The sequence below is a fragment of the Bos indicus x Bos taurus genome, chromosome 25 (assembly GCF_003369695.1).
Source record: "Bos indicus x Bos taurus breed Angus x Brahman F1 hybrid chromosome 25, Bos_hybrid_MaternalHap_v2.0, whole genome shotgun sequence".
Taxonomy (NCBI): Eukaryota; Metazoa; Chordata; class Mammalia; order Artiodactyla; family Bovidae; genus Bos; species Bos indicus x Bos taurus.
Genome location: NC_040100.1, coordinates 22,037,473 through 22,057,033, shown reverse-complemented (window position 1 = coordinate 22,057,033; position 19,561 = coordinate 22,037,473). Strand labels below are relative to the sequence as shown.

Sequence of the window (19,561 nt, the reverse complement as noted above, 5' to 3'; positions counted from 1 at the left end):
GAGGTCAAAACAGAGCTACTTCTCTCTTTGCTTTTTAAGATGGAAGAAGTATCCATTTATTTGTATGCTGACAGGAAGGACCCAGTCGAGAGAGAGAAAACTGATAATACAGGAAAAAAAGGGAAGGACTGCCAGAGTCATGTCCTTGAACAGACAACAGGGGATTGGATACAGTATACAAGTGGAGTGGTTGGTCTTACCTAAAAACAGACCATAATCTTATAGTAACAGAACAGTGAATAAAGTGTATGAACACAGTTATAGGCAGGTGGGTAGAGGCGATGGTTTATGTTCTCTTTCGATTGCTTCTATTCACCGGTGAAGTAGGAAGCAAGGCCATCAGCTGATGGGGATAGGAGAGGTGATAAGAGGTTTAGGAGAAGGAACTAGATAGACAGTTACACAGGGGAATGGGAGGATGAATGGGCTGGGGAAACACAGTATGATTGCGAGGAAGTGTTAAGAGTCCACTTGAGGCTAGAAATGATGAATTTTAATTTAGATTAGTCATCGTGTTTCTGCATTTACTGTGTTCAGCTGTCTGGGTGCAGGCATAGGGCACTGAGTAGGCAGAGAGTTGATTGTAACCAGGAAATACAGCACAGTGAGAGAGGGTCAAGGGAGTTGACGACATAATTAAAAAAAAAAGTGATTGTGATGCTTATCCATGGAATTCAGACTGAATAAAGAGGGAAGAGTGGATGTGAAGAAGGTGATCAATAGAGAATTCACTCCTTTAAGTTGTCCAACATCCTCAGGGCTAAAATTATTGTTCTTCAGGCAAAGGGGTCTTTGAGGGTGTTACCTATCTATTAATACTTATGCAATAAGCATTTATTGAATGCCTGCCATGAACTGTTCAGAGAGAATATTTGGCTACTTCCCTAGAAACATTTAAAATATCAAGGAGATAAGTTGGTTCCAAAGTAGGGGTTGGGTCTCAGGTGACTAATGAAAACAGAGGTTGATTTTACTTTTTTGTCAAAAAACTTTCAAGTAGGTTGAAAGATGAATGTTTAGTTGAAAAGTACATATCTGTATCAATCAAAATTGTTGTTGTAGTTTAGTTGCTAAGTCATGTCTGGTTCTTTTGTGACCCCATGGAGCCTGCCAGGCTCTTCTGTCCATGGGATTCCCCAGGCAAGAATACTGGAGTGGGTTGTCATTTCCTTCTTCAGAAGATCTTCCCAACCCAGAGGTCAAACTCACATCTCCTGCTTGGCAGGTGGATTCTTCACCACTGAGCTACCTAGGAAGACCCATCAATCAAAATAACTTAAATCAAAAATAATTTATTGCTGGATGTAATTGAAAAGTCTGCAGCCTAATAATGGCTAATGTTTATTGAGGGCTTATTGTTAATGAGGTTCTGTTCTAAGTGCATTACATTTATAATCTTGCTTAAGCTTATTAACAGAGCCATGATTTGAACTCAGTTGTGTGTTTCCAGACACTGTACTCCTAACCATGATGCTTTACTGTCTCTTCAAGAGATAGCTTCAGGCAAAGCTGGATCCAGGGATTCAAACATTATACCAGGACACAGTCACTCCCACTCTGCTCTCTTTTGTGGTGAATTAATTCACATGTCTGCTAGGTTCTCTCCATTCATGGTAGCTTCAGGCTTACACCATCCTTACACCCAGCATTTCCAGAAGAAAGTTATTTTTTCTTTCTGAAAGTACTAGACCTACATAGGTCTGTACTTAATGGCATGAAACAGATTCACAATATTGTTAGGAAAAAACAGTAGTAGTTACGGACTGGCCCATAAATAAACAAGCCAACGCATTTATAATTGGAAGGATGTAAAAAAAATTAATGACAGTTATTTATGATGTTATGATTTGGGAGAGTTTTTTCTTTTTGCTTCTCAGTATTTTCATTTATTTCTACATAGGGAATGCATTATCTGTATAATAAAAATGTTGAAAGAAAACAAAAAATTCAATATACGCAGACAGATATATCTCCCTAAATTGTTCTCTGTACCTAGGTAGATCTTTTACTCCTATACCACTAAAATCTACATCACAGGAAATTGATAAATTGGGAGTGACAGCACCAGTAGGGACATTCTTATCTGTTCCCACTTGGTTAAAGAAGGTGTACCAACAGCTCAGCTCTACCATATTATTGTACAGGTGAACAGGCTTAGTATCTTCTCTAACATTATAAATAATTCACTTTGGAAATATTTTGAAGTGAAATATTAGTTCTTTTTTGGAAGCCATAATGGAGTAATATTTAGGGGTCCATTAAGAAGGAGAAAGGAGATAAAGAAACCAAGGTTTCTCTGGTGGTCCTGTGGTTGAGAATCTGCCTTGCAGTGCAGGGGACACCGGTTCAATTCCTGGTCTGGGGAGATCCCCCCGTGAGGCAGATAAGCCTGTGTGCCACAACTACTGAGCCCACACGCTAGAGCCTGTATGTTGCAACTACTGGAGCCCTTACACCCTAGAGCCTGTGCTCCACAACAAGAAAGGCCACTTCAGTAAGTCTGCAGAGTAGCCCCCGCTCACCACAACTAGAGAAAGCCCAGAAAGCCCATACACAGCAATGAAGACCTAGCACAGCCAAAAACCAAAATTAATAAAAATTCAAAAACATGAAACCAAGGGAGTCCCTACATGAAAATGCACCCAAATTCCAAGTATCAGGCTAAGTTGGAACTAACTGTTTCATCCCCACCACCAAAGAATTCACAGTCTTAGTAGGAAGGCAAGATGGTGAGATGGGGTGGAGATAAGACAATGTGGGTTAAATAATGCAGGAGGGAAGGTGGGGGTGTGTAACAGCACTGACCCAAGGGAGCATTATGGGTAAAGCTGATTGTCAATCTCTCCATTTATGCTTTTTTACACTAGTTTGCCCCTTCTTCCCCCTGCAGTGTCTTTGAGAACATGGAAAATTCAATCTACTTGACATGGTTTCCTCAGTTTTACAATAGGGATGGTAACAATCTGTGCCACGTTTATTGAGGGGATTAGATTAGGTAACGCATCTAAATGTTTTGCCCAGTGCCTACTGCTGAGTGAATGATCAGTGTGTGTGTGTGTGTGTGTTAGTTGCTCAGTCAAGTCCAAGTCTTTGTGACTCCACGGAGCTCACCAGGCTCCTTTGTCCATGGAATTCCCCAGTCAAGAATACTGGAGTGGATAGCCATTCCCTTTTCCAGGGGATCTTCCCAACCTAGGGATCAAGCCCACATCTTCTGCATTGCAGGCAGATTCTTTACCATCCGAGCCACCTCGGAAGCCCCAAATGCTCAGTAAGGAGTGCCTGTTATTGTTATGATTATCGTTGCCAAGGGCAGAAGTAAATCAACATGGAGAGTGACAAAAGGCTTGTAATCTTACAAAGTTCTTAAAATTAATCACGGTTCCTGGTCTAGATTTGGCTCCCTTCTATAGGCGGTAGCTGGTCCCTGGAACTTTTGCCCTCTGATTTTATCCAGAGAAGGAAGCATGAGTAAAATCTTCTCTCATCATCACCCTCAGCTTCTTTCTTAAGTGTAGAATATTCATTCACATCCTCTTGGCTCAGATGTGAACTTTTCATCTCACACAAGCTGCAGACCATATGACTTCATTTCACAGTCTTTTGCCTCATCAGAACCACCCTCTTCTGAAAATTTTTCTCACATTTTACAAAACTCAGCACTAGGGAAAATTTTTTTAAATGACACTGAAATAAAACTGAATAATAAGACTTGATTGGGTCCAAAGACTTAAGGGAAAGAAAATGTCCTTATTTTATAATTTCAAATTCAAGGTCTTACATGAAGGGTATTAGAGTGGGAAGGAAGATTCAAGATACTGCTGGTAAAAAAGAGAAAACAAAGACTCAGAAAGAAAAGGATGAGACAGAAATGAATGAATTCTATGGTTGTTATTCTTTTTATGAGCCCAGTTCTCCAGACTTCTTGTTAAATCTGTGTATTACCTTGGAGTATTTTTTTTTCCTGTGTGAGCTATTTAAAATTCTGCTTTTTGTTTATATTAGCTGGAGTCAGTTTCTGTTGCCTGTAACTCAGTAGCCCTTACTGATTTGCAAATAAAGCCATAAAAGCAATTAAGAGTCAGAAGAAAACAAGATATAAAGAGGACTAGAGCAGATGAGAAAGTGGTTGGATCCTATGACTGCCCAAAGTTTGGAGGATCCAGTCCTAGTCTGTGTATATCCTTAAAAATAAGCCCCAGCCCACTTCCATAATTTTTTAAAATTAGAATGGTCCCTGTTCCTTGTAACTGAGGTGACAATTGATTTTTGTATTAACCAGGACTCTTTCAATTCCAAGTAACAGAAAGGTAATGAATCACTTGGAGCAAAAAGTCGAGGGACCACGCTTCAGGCATGGCTAGATTACATACTACCAGGAATTCAATTCTCCTTCAGTCCTGCTCTCCTTTCTGTTTGCTTCATTCCCCAGGGTTTCCCTTCTTGATGATAGAGATTGCCATTGGAAACTTTGGGAGTATTTTGTACTAGTTCATCATTGTGGCTTAGTGGTAAAGACTCTGCCTGCCAAGCAGGAGACCTGGGTTCAACACCTGGGTCAGGAAGATCCCCTGGAGAAGGAAATGGCAACCCATTTTAGTATTCTTGCCTGGAGAATCCCATGGACAGAGAAGCCTAGCAGGCTATAGTTCATGGGGTCGCAAAGAGTCAAATACAACTGAGTGACTACACAACAACAACAACTACAACAAAATCATCTCAGAAGAAAAAGTTTCTGTTTCCAATAGTTTCAACAAAAGTTCTGTGGTTGATGCTCATTGGAAATCACTGAGTTGCTTTCAATGAACTGTGATTAGAAAATTGTGATTGACAGGGCTTGGTCATAATGCCTGCCCTTGAACTAGGCTCAGCTCACACAAATCACATTGGAACAGAATGAGGGAAAACTTTACAAGACCAGTAGAGATTATGAGTTGCCTTCCATAAGTTTTGTTCAGGTTCTTTCTGGGTCATGAAACACTCATGTATTAGCCAGGAATATAACCATCTGGAATCGAGATTACATTTCAAAGGATCTCTTGAAGCTAAAAAGCTGGACGACAATGTTCAGATCCACTGAATACAAGTAGAAGTGATGAGATCACTTCCAGGAAATGTCCTCAAAGGAATATGTCAGGATTATCTGTCCTTTCTTCTTTTCCTATGTACAGAATGTGAACAGTATGGCTGGAGATGAATAAGTCATCTTTGAATACATAGTGATTTGGGGATGGAGGAAATTCATGGTGGAGCCTAGGTCCCTAACACTGTGGAGACAAGTCAACCCTGAATCATCTTTCTGTGATAGAAAAGTAAACTTATATCTTGTTTAGTTGAGTGCTACTTAACAAACCACACAACTTTTCACTTTTATGCACTGGAGAAGGAAATGGCAACCCACTCCAGTGTTCTTGCTTGGAGAATCCCAGGGACGGGGGAGCCTGGTGGGCTGCCGTCTATGGGGTCGCACAGAGTTGGACACGACTGACCGACTCAGCAGCAGCAGCAGCAACCCAACATAATCTGACCTGAACTCCCCAGAGGAAAATCTTGGCACTTCTGGAGAAAGATATGGGTAGGGATGAAGCACAGGTATGTCCATTGTCTCACTCCCTGAAAAATTTTGTCTCGGTCATGGTCATTACTCTGGTTGGAAGTCTGAAGAGGGAAATCTGTCTGGCTGTGATGAATCTGAATATCCAGAAATTTCTGAGTTTATTAGTTTAAATACAAAATTAATCTGAAAGTTGAATCAAGCACAGAATTATCAGAAATGGCTATATCCATGTTTTTTTCCACCCAGGGGAAAAAAAAAAAAACACCTGTCAGAGTGGATTAAGCCACATTTAACCTTGTAACTTTAACAATGAAGTGTTGAAATAGCAGGTTTGCAATGTGGAAAACTGCTGAAAGTACATATTAGAACTTATTTCAACATATTTGTTTTGACATTTTTATTAAGAATTTGAGTGAGGAATTAATTAAATTGTAATCAAACACAGAGACGACATGATGTCAATAGAACAGTTCATGCGTTGAATAATGGAATCAGAATTACACAACATCAGAACCCCAAGAAGTTTAAGTTATCATAACTCCCTGTTTTACAGCTGAGGAAACTGAGGCTCAAAGATGTCAACTCACTTGCCCAAGGTATACCTGGAATCAAGGGTAAAGCTGTTGGCATACATTCTTTCTACTTTTTCTTTTTGAATAAATGAAAGCAATGTCATGATTCAAGTAGACATTTTTTTTTTTTAATGGAGGAGGGAAATGATGAGATCAAGATACTATTTAATCAGGCCAAATGTGTAAGTATCTAAGTCCAAAAAAGTCTACTGTACAAGCACAGTATGGGGCAGATGTGCCTTAATCAGCAGCACTTGTAAGAAACACTTAGAGATGTTACTTGGCTGCAAGCTTAAGCTGTCAGCAGTGTGATGCAGCTACAAGGAAAAGATAATGGAGTCATGGGTGGCATTCCTAGAAACAGAGTTTACAAAAGGGAGGGGGTGTCCTGTTGAACTTTTCAGTCTGTTGAGCTTTTCAATCTACACCTGGAATTCAGTCCCAGGTGTCAGACTTCAGAAGTGATACAGACAAATTAGTTCAGATCTAGGATGGAATTATGTGGGGAATGGGTCAAAGGAAGTAAGGAAACTGCAGAGCACTGTAACCAGTGCTCGAATCTTGGAATCTGACTGCCTGGGTTTCATCCCAGCTCCGTCAATTACTGAATATGTGTTCATTAAGCCTTAATCTCACTGTAAGTTAGGAATTATAACAGTACCTATCTCTGAAGATAGATGAGGTAGTGCATGCCAAGTGATTTGTATGTTACTGGCACAAGAAAGCACTCAATAAATGTTAGGATTAAGGAAGTGACATGATGTGAGGATAATGGCAGCAATCTCGTAGGTTGTGGTGAATATTAAATGAGCTAACACATGCTCAGTGCTTGAAGAAAACGATAGTAGTGGAGGGACTGGCTTAAGATTTTTAGGGATGGGACTGGCTTGGGGTCAAAATATTCCCTGGCTTGGGCTAAGGTCCACAGAGCTTGACCAGATTATTTTCTGAAGAATGAACCCTGAAAAAAGTTCAGAGGGGTGCAGTGGGAGTGATGGTCATCACGCATACATTTCACGGGGTACTCACTTGGTGAACACCTGGACAGGATGACATGGCATTGTTTTGGAGTGACAGCCTAGCTTCATTCTTGGGTATGGTCATTGAGGACTGTCTGATGAACAGTTCTGCTTCAACTAGTGGGGTCATTCAGGGCAGTAATGGGGTTGCTCACTTAGGCCTGTTCTGGGCACAATTCATGAGAACTGTCCTGGGGCAGTCATGCAGGACTCACTGGAAGAGAAACCGCTCCTGGATAAAGTCCTCCCTGGGCCACTGGGGGACGTCCTGGATCTCAGGGATGCTCTGGGACCCTGGTCAGTTTCCCCTGGGAGCAGCCTGCCGCTAGGGGGCGGCTGCTGAGAGGACCCTCCCGCCGCCCGCGCGGAGTCCGCTCCTTTGGGACTCGCTCTCCAGCCAGGCCTGGAGGGAGGTGGAGTGACAGTGGGTGGGGATGCACGCTTCATGGGTGTGAGACAGAGCGAGCCGCCTGGTGTGAGTCAGCGCGCGGGGGGCTAAGGAGCTCCCCGAATAGTCACGGAATCTCACTCAGGCTCGGCTCCTCCACCATCCCGTCTAGAGCGTGTGTCCAGTCCCGCGCCTGCGTGCGCACCCGACAGGATGTCCGATCCGGGGTTCTGGGTGTCCGTTGGGGGAAGAGGGGGTGGGCGGAAGAGGGAGTGTCCCTGTGGGTGTTTCTATGCCCAGGTTAGATTTCTCCCGCCCTGCCCCATGAGGGCTGCGGGGGGTGTGTGTCCCGCTCAGGTACGTATGTACCTGTGTTCGTGCATGCACGCGTATGTCAGTGTGGGGGGACCTTCCATCAGCGCGGGGTGCCTGCGTGTGCGCCAGGGTCTCTGGGTCTAGCTGTTGGCGCAATCTCGACCTGGGCTCCCACCCCCGGGTGTCGGGAAGCCCGCGTGGCCGGGGTGTCCAGCCTCCCGGAGGAGCAAAAAAGCCTCGACACCCTCACCACCCCAGCTGGCCCGGGCTCCTTAGGGAGCGGCATGCGTGGGGAGGCCCCGGGGTGGTGTGTCCCTGGAAGGGGTAAAGAGTAGGGGCGCAGGGGGTGGGCCGGGTCCCCGGGCGGGGCGCGGGCTCGGGGGACCCGCGCGGCTGACGTCAGGCGACTCCTTAAATAGAGCCGGCAGCGCGCTCCGCTCGGCATTTCTCGAGGAGTCAGAACGCGGCCGGCGCCAGCGCCACCGTCCGGCCCGCGCGCCGGCCCGCACCGCCGCCGAGCGTTCGGGACGCCGAGCCGGGAGGATCCGGGATGGGGCTTCCGGCGCTGGGCGCGCTCCGAGCCCGGCGCACGTGAGAGCCGAGGAGCGCCGGGAGCCTCCCCGCTAGCCGGAGCCCCGTCGCCCAGGACGCGGGGATGTCGGAGGCGCCGCCGCCGGTTCCCAGAGGAGCCGCCGCCCCGGGGATCCCGGGGCACGGTGCGCGCCCGGGCCGGCAGCGCCTGGAGAAGACGGCGCCCCCTACGCCCGACCCGCGTGGCCCGGGCCGCGCCGCGCGAGCCCTCTAGGCGGCCGCAGGGCCCCAGCAGCTCCGCCGCCGGCGCCCCCTCGGAAACCATGACCCCCGGCGCGGGCCCATGGAGCCATGGCCTATAGGGTCCTGGGCCGCGCGGGGCCACCTCAGCCGCGGAGGGCGCGCAGGCTGCTCTTCGCTTTCACGCTCTCGCTCTCCTGCACTTACCTGTGTTACAGCCTCCTGTGCTGCTGCGACGACCTCGGCCAGAGCCGCCTCCTCGGCGCCCCTCGCTGCCTCCGCGGCCCCGGAGCGGGCGGCCAGAAACTTCTCCAGGAGTCCCGCCCCTGCGATCCCTCGGGCCCGACGCCCGGCGAGCCCGGCGCTCCCAGCGCGCCCGCCGCCGGCGCGCCCTCCCCTCGCCTCTCTGGGTCCAACCACTCCGGCTCGCCGAAGCTGGGTACCAAGCGGCTGCCCCAAGCCCTCATCGTGGGCGTGAAGAAGGGGGGCACCCGCGCCGTGCTGGAGTTTATCCGCGTGCACCCGGACGTGCGGGCCTTGGGCACCGAGCCCCACTTCTTCGACAGGAACTACGGCCGCGGGCTGGACTGGTACAGGTAAGGAGGGGTGCCCCACCGCGCGCGCCCGGGCTCCATCCGGCCCCGTCCCCTGGGCCACCTCCTGAGCCCTCGCACCCCTTTACTCGGCTGGCTATGTGGGTTCCGACTGACACTTGGGGGAACTCTAACCGAAGGATTTACCCGGAACTTCCCAGTGATGGTGTAGACCGGCTCCGGTTTCCTGGACCGCAAAGGGCAGTTGACTCTGGACTCGTCAGAAGGGAAGGGAGACCGCTGGCTTGACCTCCGGGCCAGTTTGGAGGGCTGGCTCGGTGTCTAGACGCTGGGGTAAAGCTGGGTGCCAGGGGAAGGGGCAGCCAGGACAGGAGCTGCCTGAATGCAGCCGTCTCCTGAGCCTGGCCTAATCTTTCCAGGCATCTTGACCGACCTGGGGAAGGGACAGTTCGAACAGCGCCCCGTCGCGGCAGGGTCCTGCGCTTGGGCGAGGTCCCCGGAGTTCAGGCCGAATGACAGGGAGGCCCCTGAGGTGTCGGCGGGAGAAAGGTCCCTTTGGAGCCTCGTTCTCAGCTCCAGGTATTTGCTGCTGGATCTGGTCTGAGACTCCCAGGCGCTCTGACCCTGAATTCATGTTTTCAAATAGTTCAAACGACCCTGGATGTGAGTCTTGGTTCTGCCACTTAGCTTGAGCAAATTCCTAAAAACTCACTGAGCCTTGATTTTCTGGTCCATCGCAACTAGCAGGAAAGGTCCCTGACCCTTTGGCCTCGCAAGGGCTTTCTAAGTGCTTGAAAGGTGTAACAGGGACACTTTGCACTGGGCGGTGTTTCTAAGCCAGCAGCCAGGATATAGAATTCAAAATACTGGTGGGCCCCTCAGATGGAAGCTATCTAGGTTCACAGAGGGCAGCCAGTCATAGCAGACTGCCCACTCCCCCACTGCACTGTCAGGGATGACAGTCACCCAGGCTGGTGATATCTGGGGATAGCCTGAAGCTTCTGGAAGGTAGCAGCCTCCACTATTAAATGCCTATCTACTTCCCAAGCCCTGTATGGTGTTGAGGTGTGGGGCTGGCCCATGTGTGAGCTGAGCAGGGCATCCCTGGGGGTGGTGTAATGTATGGGCTCCCCATAACACCTGGGTTACAGAATTTTCACCATTCACCTGACCCCTTGAAGACTTGCTAGAAATGTCTGCCTAGTAATGGAACTGGGTGGGTGGGTAACATGGTAGCTGACACAGTAGCTGAGGCTGTTCTTTAAGATAATTATGTTAAAGTAAACCCTTTGGGGGTAGAAAGTCATAACCATATTGGATAAAGGACAACTTCATTAGAAGGAGGACCCCACTGGCCTCACTTATGGAACCATGGATTTGTAAGAATCGGAGCAACAGGGCCAACTTGTCCCCTTGGCCTGGGAGCCCTGGTCATGGTTTAAGGGGCCAGGGGTGGGACATGCCCAGTCCTCAGGAGGCAGACACGCAGCCCATCTCCAGTGGTGAGCAGCAGGGGATGGCTGGCCTGTGGGTGGCCACAGCACTGTTATGTTGGCTCACTGGAATAGAGAGAGTGGCACAGAATGGCACGTCGCTGCTTTCCAAGCTGTGACCCGCAGACATCCCGCCTGGAGGTACTAAGTACCCGAGGATAGCGTCAGAGCCAGACCCCAGAGTCGGAGAGGCAAACGCATCAAACAGCAGAGTGTGATGTGGGTCAGCCATGGCCACACTCTCTTGCACGGCAGGGTTTCCTGGATGGAAAATCTAAGGATCATTATGAAACCCTTTGCTAAAGTGAAGTGCCTCTTAAGTGCAAAATAGCACAATTCTGAGCACTGGCTTTTGTTGAGCCCTCCAGTAAACACCTATTCCCTGCACCCAGCCTCTGCACTCCCTCTCTTGTGCTCCACCACCAAACACCATACCTTCCTTCTCCAAGCCCGTGTCATTCAGGGATGGCTGCTTTTTATTTTTAACCTTGGCATGTGTGATTCTAAGCCAGCTTAGCTGTGAACCTTAGAGATGGGAGCCGTGCCTTTTTTTTTTTTTTTTTTATAGCACATTTGGATTCTGCTAAAATTCTCAGCTGAGTCTTGGTAGGTTTTATTTAACATCAAGCATGCTGACAGCTTCTTCCACTTCTCTCTCTGCTCCCCCCACTTCCCAGGGTCTGTCTTACCATCCCTTTCCCCCTTTATATTTCTAAAAGAGCATTTAGCCCGCATGTCTGGTACTAACTGCCTCACTCCTGTCACCTCCCCAGGAAGGCTGGGAGCCTGCAGCTTCAGGAGGGGCCGTGTGATTTGTGCTTCTTGGGGCTGCAAATCCGCACCCCCAGAGTCCAGGGTTTCGGGTACGGATTGTCATTTCTGTATATAAAGTCATACTGCCCCATTTGGATGCTGTTTCTGTAATTTCCAGAACATTTCTCTGTATGTGTCCTATACTTTATTATCACTCGAGTAATATGCATTAATTGCAGAAATGGTGGAAATACCTGGTTTCTTTTAAAACTCACGTTCTCACTTTATTCCTGAGGTCCATGAGTTGGATGGCAGGTGATAAGATGCTTCTGTCTCTTCCCATTGCCTTTATCATTTCATGGATGGGAAAACTGCAACCTGAAAAGAGAACATCTAGAATGGGATCCAAAGCAAGCGGATGAAATTTGGGCCCAAAAGTCATCGGCATGCACTGTCCCACAAAGATTTATACATGTACACTGCGTATGTATGTGCACTTCCAGCCGAGTACTCTAACCACTGTTCTGCACAGCTTGCCACCAAAAAGCCAGCATCCACTAGGTAGACATGGCCAAAGAGCCCTTGTGCCTGTTGTGGGGGACCATGTTTTCCAAAGATGGGGTTGCAGAGTGGCAGGCAATGGATCTCCTCAAAGCCCCTGGGGATAACTTCCAGGGTCTGGAGGCCCCAGTCAGACAGACAATGGAAAAATCAAAGGAGAGACTTCTTTCTGTGGGTAAGTGGAGATAAACCAGGAGCTGACAAACAGTGCCTGAAGACAGAATGATACAGCCAGAGAGATACCATCGGCCAGAGACTGGGAGACAGAATCTGCATTTTCTGACCCCCAGCCTGAACCCCATCTTGGAACTAGCTGGGTTCCAGCCACCCTGGGAGAGGCCAGCATTCTGTGGCGGGATCCCGCCCCTGAGATGTTTTTCTGAGATCCCATCCCTGAAGCTTCCCTCCTCTTTGCACCTGGCCAGCTTCCCCCTCCCACTTGGTTCCTCCAGGTAGCAGCTGGGTGTGCTGGGTGGGGTCAACTAGCTGCTTGGACAGGGAGGTAGAGTGAGACCACACGGACAAGGGACCCAGGATAGGACCTGCTGTCAGAAGGCGGAAGATGGTCCCCTAAGCTGGGTGACTGGAAGCAGAGTCATCTTCCTGAATCTTGGCTTCCTCGTCATAGGATGATGCCTATTGTAACCATTATCATAGAAGGTGGTTTTGAAGAATGAATGGAACATTGTATATGAAAGTGTCCTGGAAAGTTCCCCGGTATATAAAGATAAGGCAGTAATGTTATCACTATCACCACTATTACTATGACTGTTTCACTACCAACACTCCTTTTACCATCGTCAGTACTATGAGTATTAAAACTATCAGCTTCTTTCCCTACCGCTATTACTACCTGGGACTGAGGAACTAATTGCTAGAAAAGTAGTTCCGTGAAAGACTAGGAAGGGTCCTGGCCCTAAGTTCGACTTTTAGCTCTGCTTTGCCCTTTTTCTCCTCCCTCTCTTCTTTCTCTCCTTCCTTCTGCATTGGTAAAAAGTCACTCCTCATTTCTGGGTATCAGTTTGCTCACCTTTAAAAAGAGAGTGATGTCTGACAATGTATATGAAAATGCGTCTCTCAATCTAAGATTATATTTGGGAATGCATCAAAGGTTGAGTGTAAGACAGAATTCACAAATATTCAGAGCCTTCATCTTTCATAAAGAGACATAAGCTGTGCATTGTCCAGTAGTTTTTACGGTCTTAGGGGAAGCTGAGTTTTGTGTAAAGTGTTTGTTTTGCTTGTTTTCAGTGATGCGGGTGGGAGAGGCAGTCTGAAGAGGAAGTGAATCTTCTCTAAATGCATTGAAATGCCAACAAGAGCAAGTTAATGTGTGATAATTGACTCTGTGCTCCGGTGTCAAAATTGTGATAGATGAGCCTGTTCTGTAAATTTTAGACTCCACAAGTCTGGTTATTTATTTGTTTAGCAGCAGTGGTGTTCTGGGGACCGTGTGAGGCAAAGAAGACAGGGCATTTGCCCTGGAGGCAACAGTTTAAGTGAAACAGAGAATTAAAAGCCCAGAGTAAGGTCTATCACCTTATCTAGCTGATTTTAATCAGGGAATCAAATTTCAGTAGCAAAGCCAAACTCCAGAAAGGCAAACTTTAAGAAGAAATAAAACCAAAGGCAGAAGGCAAGAGACGTAGTAAACGCGGGAGGCTTTACCACCTGAAACAGACTGATGGACACGGCACAGATGACCTGTGTTTGTCCAGTGTGTGCAGATGTGTGTGCATGCACAGTTCTCACGTGGGCACCCACACGCACAACTCCAATGTCTGTGCAGACACGTCTTCATAAGGGGTTTTCCTGCCTCGGTCCAGGAGGATGTCACACACGCTGATTAAATGAACCTGCTGAGTTCATAAATCCTTCGTCCGCCTTGTAGCTCTCTGTCAGCCTCGCTGCAGCCGGAGATATAGTAGTTAGTTCCAGCACATGTACAGCTCTTGTCAGGCACCGAGGGACATTCAGGTTGAGCAAACAGAACTGTCATCGCTCAAGGAGGCTTTTTGAAGAGCTGGCTTTGCATCCCCCTGGAGCTTGGAGGGACAATGGAAGAGCCTGGGATGAAGACTGGGCTTTCCCCATGGCCTTTGGTATGTGGCCAAAGGCCATGGGGGACAGGTCCTAGTGCTATTCTACTGGCACACTTTGTTAAGTCTGTTTTGGATATTAAAATATTACGTAGAGCCTAAGAAACACATTTTCTTTTTTCACCTTTTAACACCTCTGAAATTAGGATGAGTCTAATGATTGATGGGATCTAGAGTCCATGAGATATGATGTTTCCATACTGGATGGAAACTCACTCTCCCAGAGGTGCCCTCTGCTCTGGTGTCCATTGGACTTTACAAAGGACCAGCAACTAGATGCCTGACCCAGAAGGGAGCCCCTGAGACCCTGCTTGTCTCTGCAGTCAGCAGGGGTGCCTTCTGATTGGTGAAGGATCTGTACCCACTTGATTTTTTTATTTTTAAAATATTTCTTTATTTATTTGGCTGTGCTGGGTCTTAGATGGGGCATGTTCGATCTTTGATCTTCACCGCAGCATGTGAACTCTTAACTGTGGCGTGTGCGATCTAGTTACCCGACCAGGAATTGAACCCATGCCCTTGGCAGTGAAAACATGGAGTCCTAACCACTGGACCACCAGGGAATGCCTGAGCTGTAGTCATTTTAGATTTTTGATTGCTACCTATGCTCTCTTCTGCCTATCCTGAAACGAGGGAATGTGTAAGTTGATGGCCACCAGGAGAGAACAAGATGCTTTGGTGGGCATGTTCTTCACTGGCTGCTGTTCTGCCCAGATATTTGGAGTCACATCCCAAGAGTCCCTGAAGAGTCAGGGCAGGGTTGATGCTCAACAGGTGTGCTTGCCTATGTTCCATTGCATCTACTGTCCTGGTGTGCAGGACAGTAGAATAATTTTCTTCTCATCGGTTAGACCTCCACTGCCTTGCTCCTGAATGATTGGGTGACCGAGTGGGTGGGGTGGGGATGGAAGCACACAGCTCCCCAATGAGTGGGGGCTGTTTCTATGAGTGAGGGCTCAGCAGTGGGGGTGGGAAGTTGGGGAGGTAGATAGGCTTGCTGGCAGTGAGTCAGGGTGGAGGGATCTGCAAGGTCATGCAGTCTACCTAAACCTCTGAGACTCTCTGCCCTGTGAGCTAATCCCAGGGTGGGTTAATCCGTTTATTTGTCAGATGCCTACCATTTGCCGGAGTCAGTGCCAAGCTGCTGTAGGCCAGCTCTGCTGCCACTTTGTTCTCTTAATGGGCTGCACTGGTGGGCTGGAGCGCTTTGTAGTCTATGGGCAGCTTGATGAGGTGGGTAAAAGCCACCAGTGATGGAGATACCTTAGCATTTCAGAGGTAACTGCTGCCTGTCAAGCTACACAGCCGGGCTGTTGGTCCAGTGCTACCCTCACCCAGCTTCCTCAGAGGATGATGGTGCAGAGACGGGGCAAGGGATTACTACTGAGCGTGTGCTTCCAAAGATCGTGGGCTGGAGAGACTGGTTGGGTTACCTGAGGCTTGAGGATCACAGGATCTCCTGGACACAAGTCCATTGGGAGTGTCTTCCCAAGCTTTGAAATCAACGGCTCTAATCATGGTTCCTTCTCAGGGTCTGTGGTCACTAGCTCCCACAAGTAAAAAAACCAAGGTGTCCACTCTGGGTGAAGGCCCGAGGACCTCTCATTGACATCCTTGGAGGGCTAGCATCAAGTCCACGCCCTTGTAGGGTAGCTTTTTCCAGGCTTCAGACATTTTTGTACCGCCTCATAGTTGCCCAAACCCGGTATGACCTCTATTATTTTCTTAATACTTTAAAGTTAGCACTTTAAAAAATTTTGATTTTTCATAAAAATCTGGGTTTATCTTCTGCCAGTGTGTACATTGTAGAATAGATAATATCTTCCCATAATACAGACTTCAAAAGTGACAGAGGATTTTCCCTGAAAACCATTCTCCTCCTTTGTACCCCATTTCCCTTTCCACGCAGTTCCTCCTCCCAGAAACAATCACCAGATAGGTTTTTGTGTATCCTTCAAGAGAGGTGCTTGCATTTGTAAACCTAACATCCATTATGCAAATATAATTGAAATACGTAGTTTTAAAACACAACTTTATTTGAAAACCACCTTAAATGGAAAGCCAGCATCACTTGCCACAAATAGGAAGTAATTGTAAAAATAAGTAGATTGAAAACATAACAATGGTATTGAACTTTTTTTCATTTTTAAAAAAATTTATTTATTTTTAATTGAATTCTTGCTAGTGAAAGTGGCTAAAATGTTCCAAGCCTGCAGCATGCTTTGTCTTTGTTCAAAGAGAATGGGGATACTAAAAAGAGCAGTTAAAAAAATACTAATATCAATGTGAAACATTACTCCTTGATGTAATCAGAATGAATGAAAGTGAAGTGGACAAGATCGTAAGTTCTCTCTCTTTGCGATTGAGTGACATTTAGTCAGTCTATGTAGTAACTAAAATTACTGAGATGGGGTATTCCCCGACATCATAGGAAACACTGCCAGAGTTTGCAGAAAATCCAGTGTAAGTAAGTCCAGAGATGTTTCTAGCTTTCAGATTCCTTTGATGTGTTAATGACTGAAGAAGACAAGCCAAAGGAAAACTCAGAACAAATATGAGCATTCAGAAAAGTATTGCAGCTTGCAGTATTTACAAAGTAGCCTAGCCTTCAGAGGAACAGGATTCCCTGAATAAAGGGTATGCTGCTGCTGCTAAGTTGCTTCAGTCGTGTCTGACTCTGTGCGACCGCATAGACAGCAGCCCACCAGGCTCCACCATCACTGGGACTCTCCAGGCAAGAACACTGGAGTGGGTTGCCATTTCCTTCTCCAACACAGGAAAGTGAAAAGTGAAGTTGCTCAGTCGTGTCCGACCCTTAGCAACCCCATGGACTGCAGCCTACCAGGATTCTCCGTCCATGGGATTTTCCAGGCAAGAGTACTGGAGTGGGGTGCCATTGCCTTCTCTGGAATAAAGGGCATAGCATGTATTAAAAAGGAAAAAACAATATCCCACCAGTTTACTACTGGTTTCATCACTGCCTTCGCTGGTGGAAAATCAGTGGTCTCCCCCATGAATATCATATCTCCATGGTGATTATATACCTGCAGGCATCAGTGTTGCAAAAGTCAGAGATAAAGTTGTTTCCACTAGGGACTTGGCAATGTATGTGAAAGGGGTTCAGAGCTTTTTTTTGTTTCTTCAATTTAGAGGCTCATGTGGAACAGGATGTCTTTTTGAAATCTCAGGATGCAAAGCTCCTTTTCTCTCCCTCTGTGACGCCTGATGTGAGACTTAAAAATAATGGTCGGGCAGGGTGTCACTCTTCCTTCTCAGATAGTTTGATCTCACTGAATAAAGAGGGGAAGACGATGCCGTGTCTTCCTGCATACTTTTTTAGCTGCAGAAAAGGAGCTAGACTGGGGACAATTGTCCCTAGGACTTCCCATATGTTGTCAACAGAAGCCATTTAGAGGGCGTCTGTGATAGCAGGGCTCCCCAAGCTTGCCTTCAGATGGGCAGATAGTCATCGACTCTGACGAGGAGAGGGCTTCCTGCTCACTCAGGGTTTCCAGGTCCAGGTGCTCACTGCCTGGTGAAGGAATTCCAGATCCATCCCAAGGCTGGTGGACAAATGAGCTGGCATTGAAGCAGTGCCTCGTGGCACACAGAAAAGAGGGAAGGAGGGCAGCCCTGAGTACATGGATGAGAAGAACTTAAAATGGAAATCAGAAGACATTTTCAGCACAGTGATTAAAAACTCGGACTCTTGAATCAGAATGACTGAATTGGAATCTCAGTTCTACCACTGAGTAGGGTCCACTAACCAGTGGGTCTTCTGTGCCCTGGTTCTATCTCCATTTGGAACCAATCCTCTCATCTACTCATAGGGTTGCAGTGAGGTCTGAATGAGTGATATCATGTAAAAAAGTGCTCAGAAAATTTCTGACATGTGGAAGGGGTCCAAGTGTTGGCTCTCATTATTGGTCATTGGTTTTCTCATCATTCCTTCATTGAGCTGAGTACTAAGGACCCAGAGGTGGACAAGACTGGGCTCCTCCCAGTTTGATGGGTTATGAAATGTTCATGGAAAATTTTTACACAAGTCAGCTGATGATAGGAACCATAAGAGAGATGCAAGCAGAGCTATAATAGCATGGGAAGGAGATAAGATCCAGTTGGGGGAATTTTGGAAGGCTTTCTGGAGGAGATAGCATGTTATTTGGATCTCAGTGGGCAGATGGGATCTTTGCAGGGAGCAGGTAAAGGGGCTGGCCCTGTAGAGATGCTGTTTCTAAATACAGTCACCCCAGGATTTTACCTCTGATTACAGTCAAATCAAAAAATAAAGTTTTTTTTTCAAATTACTTTAGTTCTATGTGCATTTATTGACTACCTACTATATACCAGGCTTCCCAGGTGGCGCTTGTATTAAAGAATCCACCTGCCAATGTAGGAGATGCAAGAGATGCAGGTTCCTTATCAGGGTCCAGAAGATGTCCTGGAGAAGGAAATGGCAACCCACTCCAGTATTCGTGCCCAGATGGAGGGGCCTGGCTGGCTGCAGTCCATGGGGTCACAAAGAGTCGGACATGACTGAGCGACACACACACACACACACACACACCAGACACTGTGGTAAATCCTAGAAAAAAGGAAGAAAGAACTGTCCTTTAAAGAGTTCAAGGGGCAGAAAAATCCAATAGCAAGATGTGCTGGGAGAGAAAATGCTCTTGGCATGTGGTATCACTCAGAGTGGGTCAGAGACTTTCTGGGGAGCTGAGGCCTCAGCTTTAGGACGTTTGCATTGGCTTTCCTCCACCTGAATCACTCTCCCTCCAGAGCATCCTAGATCTGGCTGCTTCTCATCGTGCAGGTTCCAGCTCAAATGTCACTTATAAGACAGTAACGGCTTCCTTTGTTACCCAATCCTAGCTGACTTACCTTCCCCATCACCCTTTATCTCTTTTCCCCACTTTGTTTTATTTACTTCTGACTTTGTATTGCAATCCGAAATGGTCTTGTTCCTTTTCCTTTTTACTAGCTATCTCCCCCACCAGACCCCAAACTCCAGGACAGCAGGAATCTTGTCTGTCTTATACATGGCTGTGTGTCCCCAGAGTGGCTCACAGTAGGTGCTCAATAAATAGTTGTTGAGTGACTATGTTTAGGAATGGGTGAGCCTGTTCCAAGGCCACAGACTGGCCCCGGCCCTTCGTTAGGCTTTTCACACGTGGGTCTTGGGAGGCTGGGTGAGCGAGTGCAGGATATGGTGCTGAGAACTCAGCCACCTCTTCAACACATATTTAGTGAGCATCTTCAGTGCCTGACACTGTTGCAGTTCCCAGGGAGGGAGTGGTGAAAAGAAAAAACCACAAAAATCCCTGCCCCGTGGTGCTTACTTTCTGTGGGGAAAAAGGGAGATGGTCAGTAAAGAAATAAGTGCACTGTCCATTCACATCTCTCCAAATGACCCAATTTTGTTCCTTTTTATGGCTGAGTAATATTCCATCATATATATATGTACCTCATGAGAGTG

General features: G+C 47.3%; 1 protein-coding gene across 1 annotated transcript in view; it reads left to right on the top strand.

Moving 5' to 3' along the window:
• The first annotated feature begins 8,316 nt into the window (after positions 1–8,316).
• HS3ST2 (heparan sulfate-glucosamine 3-sulfotransferase 2) overlaps positions 8,317–19,561 on the top strand; it is a 117,283-nt gene continuing 106,038 nt past the window's right edge. The window contains exon 1 of the mRNA XM_027527633.1: positions 8,317–9,218. Within this exon, the coding sequence (XP_027383434.1) occupies positions 8,734–9,218 (485 nt within the window). The 5' untranslated portion in view covers positions 8,317–8,733. The remainder of the gene's footprint in view (positions 9,219–19,561) is intronic.